At 45.6% G+C, this 9,001-nt stretch overlaps 1 protein-coding gene across 1 annotated transcript in view; it reads right to left on the bottom strand.

Annotated features, from left to right (window-relative positions):
• The window catches only part of FBXO32 (F-box protein 32), a gene marked incomplete at its 5' end in the record, with an annotated part of 30,987 nt that overhangs the window by 15,908 nt on the left and 6,078 nt on the right, over positions 1-9,001 (bottom strand). The window contains 3 exons of the mRNA XM_026841519.1: positions 3,473-3,565; positions 4,239-4,288; positions 6,002-6,114. Of these exons, the coding sequence (XP_026697320.1) occupies positions 3,473-3,565; positions 4,239-4,288; positions 6,002-6,114 (256 nt within the window). The remainder of the gene's footprint in view (positions 1-3,472; positions 3,566-4,238; positions 4,289-6,001; positions 6,115-9,001) is intronic.

Below are 9,001 nucleotides of genomic sequence, written 5' to 3' on the forward strand. Positions count from 1 at the left end.
TGCTTAAACAAATGAATTGCAATGAAAAAAATCCCTCCTCTAGCCTCTGATTTGCTCTCAGTCCTTCACTTTGTGGCTGAAATGTCACACTGGCTTTCAGCTGGGAGGTAGAGCAAGAGCAAGGCAAGTTATAATGATTTACAGTGCAGGTGCTGACAAATCTCCATGAGACAGCATTGAGCTGATATTCTTTCAGCACAACATAAATCTAAGACTCCCAGAGCTAACTGCTATAAAAACCTTAAGAAACAAATTTAAGAGACTTTAACAGGCTGCACACTATCTAGATCATTTTATTCTTGAAGAGCTGTGCCCATGTGGCTTAACCTGACCTAAGCTTTTCTGATCAGAAACAGCAGCTTTCCTTGAGACATTACTACACAAACCATCATATGACAAATCTCTGAGGGAAACAGCCTGCAAAACCTCACTGTCATCTGAACAGAGTGTTCCCAAAGGAGAAGCAACAACTTCTGGGCTGCAGACACTTTTGTCTCCGCTCATATTACTTATGCTTACCGAACACTTCCAGTCTTTTCATTAAATCTGTAAGACCAGAGAAACTAGGGCTCCTTCAAGACCAAGAACAGTTTGGGTCCGAGTCACACACAAACTTCCTTACTAGATCTAAAAAAAGGAACATTGTCCTGTAACAGGTAGGCAGATACTGTAGTTTAAAAGATCAACAAGGACCAAGTCACAGCACCAATACCTATACTTAGCACTTCCAGCACTATATCAGCAGACTGTCAAGACAAGATTGATGTTGGAGGAAAATTTCTTCTGCTTCAGTTACATGAACTCACTGGTTACAGCTGATGGTATTTGCTCATGAAAAATACTTGCCAAGCTTCTTGCAGCTCACTTCACTTGAAGGAGGTGCCCATTTTGTCAGTGCACCATTAGGAACCCAAGAATTTAGTTTGGGTATATCTTAAGCAGCAGACACTTCGGTACAACAAAAAAAATCAGCACTGAAAACACTGTAGCACTTCAGAGAAATTCAGAAAGGAATGCTTTGAGAAAGGCAAGTTGATGTTCAGCCTGAAAGTCCATTTTGCTATCAGCAGGGATGTACCTTATTTCTCTACAGGGCAAGTCTGGGTGTAGCAAGCAGAATCCCAAGCCTGCAGCTGTTTCTTTCCCCACAGACATCCTCATGTTCACCCCCAGCCTCCAACTCAACTTTCCTCCTTAGAAAACATTTGCTTGATGAACTAAATAGTGTGAGATTAATCAGATACCCTGAGCAATAGGTGGAACCAGAGAGAACAAGGGAGGGAAGGGAAAAATGTTTTGCCTGCCAATGTTCAAGGCATTTTCCATGTGACAGATTGCTCATCTGTGTGCTCTAGGAGGCCTGCAACTTGTAAAGGACCATGAACAAGATCCACATCTAGGCAGACCTTTTAATGAGTAAATCTGGCACATAAGGCATTTTATGAGCTACTATCCACCAGAGACTTGGCCGATACAAGCCTTTCATTTTAAGACATCAGTTTTATATTTGATCCATGGTACCAGGTTTAATATCATCTTTAACCTGCCAAACCACAAGTCAGCCTCAATTAGAAAGCTTCATACTTCTCAGTAGCACTGTATCTTTAAAACTACTGCGGGGAAAACTACTCCTAAAAGCTTAAAAGAGAGGTAATTTGTAGGAACAAGGACACATGCTGACTTCCACACAGAACACTGGTATTTTGGATACACAGCAGATTTGGAATGTTTTTATGAAGACCTCAAGGGAAAAAGGAGGAAGAAGGTCAGCTCAAGCCTCCCCACCACACCACACCATCTTCACTAAAAATTTGAGTTTGCTCTTCAAAAAAGTCAATGTGGCTTTTGCTCAATCGTTGCAGTCCCATGTGAAACACCCACCACATTGGGCTGAGCAGCAGAAGCTCATCAAGTGTCACAGCATGACCCGAGGCCATGCTTAGCAGAGGTCTTTGGAGTTCTTCATTTTCATAAGACAGGAAGTCTGTCAAAGGGATCTCCAGAGCACCAAATACGAGTTTTATTTTATTCTCCTCCTTTATATTTGACTAAAGGGTTATAAGCCTTGGTATGAAGTGTTCCTTCCTCAATCCCCCTGGAGATAACACAGCTGTGTGTGTGTGTGTATGTGTGTATATATATATATATATATATATATATATATATCCAGTATCAGAAAACACTGAGTACCTCAACACTGGTGATCACCACCTCTGCACAAGCAGGAAAACAAGTTGTTCCAGGACCAGCAGACCTAGGACAGCCTGAGTTTCCATGGACTTGTATCCAGCTTTGCCTCCCCCAGCTTCCCCACTCCCCGCCACCACCTCTGCAGAGGGACACCCAAGTGATTACCAATGCCCTTCCTGCACAGCAGGTGGGTAATCACCCCCAATGCCTGTACCCCTCCCAGGGTGACAGAGGTTTTCACATGCTCCTTGTTCACCTAGACAACAGGTGAACAAACTAAGGTGAACCCACTCAGATTATGTTTTTAGACACTTTTCATGACATTTGACTTTGCAAAGGGAAAGCAATACCAATGCTGCTTGCTTCAGAATCTAAAACCTGAACAGCTGGTGTCTCACCAGTGATCAACTGCTGATGAGACATGAAAAGGAGCTGTTTATAAACAGCCTCAAGTTAATAACAGATTTCTTTTTAAGCTTATTGAATTCCAAACCTTGATAAGCATTTTGAAATTCGAGATCAATTTGCAGATCACATGTGCATAAACATACAAGCATCTGCAGCCCTCAGGACAGTAGCTCCCCCAACCACTACTATCCCCTTGGTCACCCAAAACCAAAAGATCTGTTATGCAAAGCCAAGAACATGGGGAACCTGAGGCTGATGACTCCTTCCTACCAACTAATGGTGTCAGGACTAACCAAATGCTTCACCCACTGAAACTGCTGCTTGTCACACAGAATTAAGAGCAACCATGCTCCTTAACAGAGAAGACCAGTGCCTCCAACAAGTTGAGCCCACCTTCCCATTCCCAAAATGCGCAGCTCCCCAGAGTCTCTCCTGTATCACTTCAATGGAGACAAAACTCCACAGCCTGTGCAAAGAGGTTCCCCACTGCTCTGTGGCCTCTGCAGAAAGCCCATACTCCTTTCAGGTCTACAAGAATCAATTTAGAAGTTGAACTGAGAACTCAGGAATTAGAAACTAAGTTTACTGGGTTTCAGAAGTGAATTTCACAACTGAATGGACTAGGAATGCTAGGCTAAGGACAGCCCATCGTCTATGTTACCACCACCTCCCTCCCTCTCCATTTTAGCAGACTGAAGAGGAGGTTTTGGGCATTATCCACACAACTTTCATCAGTTACTTCATGCAGCAAAGCCCAGCACCCCCACTTGCATGTTTGGACCTCTCTTTGCCTCTGCTTCCTATCATCCAACTAGTGCTCAGTTCAAAGCCTCCACAGCCATCACGGAAAAATAAACCCTGGCCTTTCACTCACCCTCACAACATAGTTGAATCGCCTGGAGTCCAGGATAGCACTGGAGAAGTCGAGTCGGTTGAAGGCTTCTCCCAAGGTGCAGTAACCATGGCGCTGAGAAGAAAAAACAGTCTGGGTCATGTTTTGGCAGACATGAGTCCAGACAGCACCAAGAAGACATGACACAGGGCAACTCAATATAGTAGGCTAATGGGTACAAACCACGGAACCAGCTCAGGGCCAGAGGAGGCAGGCCTGCCTCCTGCAGAGCTGCGCTCATTGACATCAAGAGTGGGCATGGCCAATGTAGATTATTGTAGTTTCCCAAGAGTGTCCCAAGCTCTGCTCATGACCCATGAATTTATGGGTGAGAATGAGCCACACATTCCCGGGGTTCAATATATAGCACAAGTTCAGAGCAGTCTCGTATGGCTGATTCCCTCCATAAGCGCAAGCAAGCCGTTGTGATGAATTCCAATGATTTTCCATGTTAGGACTGTACTGGGTAAAAGCCAAGAACAGTATTATGGCTTGGTCTGCAAATGGCCTTTTTTTTTTAACTGAGGGAAGCAAACAAGTCATATTTTAAACACACGTACAAAGCCTTGTAATGCAAGCTCTGGCTCCCTGATTGGGGCTTAAAATCATTACTGAAATTCCAGCCACAAGCCAGATCTTCCACTTATCTCTTAAGAGCTTCTGCTGATTTATATCAGCACAGGATATTCCACTGCTTGGAAAAAACAGCAGAAAAGGGAACAAAGAACATATCTATAGAGGCACTCACCTCTTTTGTGCTCCCCTTGTGAACATAGATCCACTTCTCCTGGTGGAAATCTGTTTGGACAAAGACATTTTGCTCAGTTAATCTTCCACCTTCCAGAGGGCTGGATCTCTGTTCTACTCATAACACTCACTGCCCTTTTAGTGCAAATGAAGTTATTTTGTGTTTACACCACCGCACTTGAAACCAAAACTAGCAACTTATGAGCTGCTTTGTTTCCATACTCTTTTCATTTGAGACTGAAGCCCTGAGCCTTAGAACAGGCTTCTGTTTCAGTGACACAGCTCAAGACTGTAAATGTTTAATCTGCCAACCACAGATATACCATAGCACCTCCTCTTCTTTGGTCCCAGACAGTAAGGATGGCTGACAGCCAGGTTTTGTTGTTATTGATTTTATTAACTATTCATTACCTTGGTTACAGTCTTGGGATTGAATGTCAAATTTGAAGTTGAGCAAAAATGTCATGAGACACCAGGCATGTGGGAGAGTGCTTTTAGCAGTGAGGTCAGGCTCAGAGGAGCATGCTTGTGCTTGCAGCTAACTTGCTAAAAAAGAAAAAACTATTTGGGAACAAAATTTTCCTATTTCTAATTGCCCCTCCCTTCCCTCAGAAATGGGAGTTGTCCTATCCACTCCCCAAAATAGCTTCCCTGTACCCACCACATGCTGCTAACTTGGTCTGTAGAAGCCCTTATTGTAAGCAGTTACGCTGTTCAATCCTTCTCTCACCCCGTTTTCACATGGGCCTACTTCTATCCCACACTGGCAATTCAACAGCTAGTGTAAGAAAAATTCTTCTCCCTGTCCCACTAGACTCCTTTCCTTAAAGGAAATACTGTGCTTCTGGAGTCTTTCTCCACCTAAGGGTGGGTGAAACAATGTATTCCTGCCTGGTACTGTGAGCCCAAGGACAAACTCAGTCTCAGTTACAGGCATGCAGACCCTGCATTAGGCTCTTTTAAATAGCAGTAGGTCACAGCAGAATCTAGCCGAAAACTGTCATGGTAACATTTGTTTGTTCAGAGAACCGAATGCACTGAGGGGCCAACTTTTGGCATCAGTTTCCGAAATCCTGGGGGATGCACAATGAGCTAATAGTAGTGTGGGAATTGTAACTCATTTCCTCTGTGTATGTTTACATTTGTAGCCTTCACATCTAACTCCCACACCTATCTTGCAATCAGACCAATGCAGACCTGGCTGTTCCTGCAGGTTCCCCCTGAGTCCTCCCGCAGTGTGCCCTCTGAGATCCTGGCTGCTTGCTGCACATATAGAAAGATTTCAAACCTTCCATTGTTTTGAGTGAGCGAAAATCTCATTTCATTTTTCACGCACTCTGCGCACAGAGATAGGATCAAAGCTCACATTCAGGCTTGTAGCCTCCAGTAATGTAGATTAGTGCTCAACATGCATATGGAAGGAAGAATAAATTTAGCATGTTGTGCACAAGGAAGTCTACAGGGGGAAAAATCTGGAACTGGTTCATTTGAATGTACCATAGGAAAAAATTACCCTCCTTCTGACAAAGACAAATGACAAAAGTTTCAACACAAGCATAACTCCTCAGAGCAGGGATTACTAACAGGGGCATAAATCTTCACATTAAACTGTATCCAAGTTCTCTACTTAGGTCAAACATGGGCACAAAGCCCTTCAAGATACTCTGGAAGACTCTTCATGCACAGTGCAAAAGCCATAGATATGAAGCATTTTCCATTCTCTTACTGCAACTTTTAATAAAAAAGCCTAAATAGACATCTTACATTGGATCTTGGCTTTGTTATTCAGCAGGTCTTTTTTTCTCTTCTTGGCAGCAACATCATAGTTCAGGCTGTTGAAGAGATTCTCTTTATTGTAATCATCCTTTTTACAAAAGCTGTGAATGACACAAAGCAAGGATTCTGTTTATTTCTGCAGTCTGCTGTACACTATGTTTCCTACAAGGAGAGAAAATACACAGGTTTTCATTGTGAGCTTCAAAGCAGCCTCCTTGCAGGCTGCTCTCAAAAAGCCTGCATGTAGTTTTTGCATCCAGTAACGGTATTTTTAAATGGGCCTCTGGTGCTGCATTTCTGTCCTAGGTAAGATACCCATAACAGACAGGAACAGGGAATACAGATTGCACAGCTTGGCAGTATCCTTTTCCTCCTTTTAACCTGTTTCTATCCTTAAGTAACACCATAACCTCCAACTGTAGGTGGTAGATTCCTCTGAGCCAGTCAGACTTCTACAGGAAGACATATTTAGACATCTCCAAGAATATATACATGCGCACCCAAGATATTTATTAACAAAAGAGTTCCCTACAAAACATTCTTTCAAGCTTACAGAAAAAGCTTAGCTGAGGTTCAGACTTGGCTGGTGGTTTTCCAAACCCCACACAACAGTGATTACAGAAATTAACAAGCCAGAATCTCTTGTCCAAGACTACCCATCATCTGCTTTTGCTGGAGCTTTGCTGTAACTATACTATTAGTGAAGGGAGCTATAACCCCATATCTTCTTTGAGGGCAATGAAAGACTACCTATAAAGAGGCTGTGCATTAACATCTCCACATTCTGCAGATCCAAGCAGCAACCAGAAACTGAGAAGCCCCTGGGGAACCACAGCATAGATCTCTGGGGGTGGCAGGGAAAGGCAGCACCCACCAGGAGCTCTCAGCAGAGGCCCCCCAGCATACAGCCCAGAGCTATGAGGATGGCTCACAGGTGCTGGGGAGAAGCATCCAGGGGAACAAGAGAGCCACCCTCACTGCTCTAGCAGCTTGCAAGGGATGGGAGAATGGCTGGCTGCAGGTCTAAATTCAAAGGGTTCCTCACAGCTGCCATCACTGGGACACCCCTGGAGCTCCAGCAGGCACTGAAACATGCTGCTGCTCACAGCACTGGGCAAGCTTCCTCTGTCACAGCCACAAGGGCTCTTACGCAGCTAGGCTACTTCCTCTACAGACTTTGTGTTTACACTTTTTAGCCTCAAAAAACTAACACAAGCACCATACCAACTCACACCAACAGCTATTTGGCATAGGGTTCTGCAAAGGAATGAAACCTGCAGACAAGGCTCCTTGTTTCCCATCTGTTGTCTGTCAGCATGACCACACCACCAGCATACACAAGTTAAGTGACCAAGTCAGAGTTTCAGCCTCCTTCAGCAGGGTCCTTATGGGTGTTCTGGTTTGGCACCTGCACATGGCCCCAGAGGTGGAGGAAATCTCCCCCAGCTTCAAAGCACCAGGAGCTCCCCTTTCCCACTCCACATGCCTCCTCATAGGGCATCGCAGCTGCAGGGATAACACCACTCCCACCGGCTCCACCACAACACTGCAGAGGGATAAGAGCAGCAGCAATGCAGGTGGACAATATTCACAGCAACAGCTCAGGGAAACAGACACTTTTCGATCAGCAGGAGCTGGCTCAGAACAACCCAAACCTAAGAGCACATCATCTTCAGCTGCACATTTCCCCCATCCATGCTGCTTTCTGCTGGGGGGACCAAAACCTGAGAACTGAGTATAGCCATAAGGAAGAAAGGGTTCTGAAATGTTCAAACTTGTATTTTATCAGGATTACACAAAACTAATAATGGGCCAGTTTAACATGCCCCATGCAGATGCAGGATCCAAGCCCAAGAGCTCAAGACAGATCTGCTTTAAATCTTACATGTCAACAGCACACCCTTGACTGTTGACTTCCTACTGAATGACTCTGTAACATGAAACCTCCATAACAGCCGTGGACAAATTCCAATATGGGAGGCAGATTATTCCCCTGTTTATGTACTGCCAGGCTTCCAAACACTCCTCCAAGGCACCCTGACAGGTCAAACAGTTGGGAACCAGGACCTGGCACTGCAAGGACCTCAGGCCACGACCATTATGTCATCTCCTCAGTTTTTAATGGGAGATGTATAAACCTGTGCCAAACTCAGTATTCCCAACACAATCACACTAGCACCAGCCAGACATTTTTCTACCTATTTACAAATTAGATGCTCTGGATTCTAAACTTGATTTTTATTTACAGCTTGAATAAAAGAAAGCAAGAGATAGAGACCTACTACATAAACCTCCCTGCACAATAACATCTCAGCTGAGATTCACAGTGAATCCCTGTTTACTCCACATCCCTTTGTCATGGACATTCCTGACCCATCCCTTAGCCTCCTTGCAAACCCAAATCTGTCTGTGCACAGATGAAAACAAGATGCAGCTCTGCAAGAAAAGTTTGGTTTTGACAGGAGCAATCTGGCCAGAGACCATACACCCACATTGCTGCAAAGGCTTCCTGCTCACACCACACAGCTCCGCGGTGCTTCACCATCTTGGGGGTTTTGTTGATGTTTTGCAGCCAGATTAGTCAAGCAGCACGTAAGGTACATTACTCATGGTCCGGGGAAGATTCATGGCTTCAGACACATCATCCTTCTTCAGGCCGAGAGCCGGGAAGCCTGAGGCAGGCTTGTTCTGGGAGAAGGAGAAGGGGAGGGGGGACACCTCCGGGAGACGCTCGGCGATGCTCCCCGAGGGCACATCGCCTAGGCCGCGGGGCAGCGGCTGTTTTCACCTCGCTTTTCCACCCCATCTCGCAGCCGCAGGGACGTCCTGGCCGCCTACGGAGGGGACAGCCGCCTCCGTGCCCAGGCGCCCCGGGATCCCGCCGGGGCTGAGGGAGCCCCGTTCTGGCCTTACGGCAGGCCCGGGGGGAAGGCGCCAATGCCCGGGGTTACCGGCAGGCCCGCACCGCGACCCTCCCCCGTCCCACGG

This window comes from Athene cunicularia (assembly GCF_003259725.1).
Source record: "Athene cunicularia isolate RWA chromosome 2 unlocalized genomic scaffold, athCun1 chr2_part1, whole genome shotgun sequence".
Lineage (NCBI taxonomy): Eukaryota > Metazoa > Chordata > Aves > Strigiformes > Strigidae > Athene > Athene cunicularia.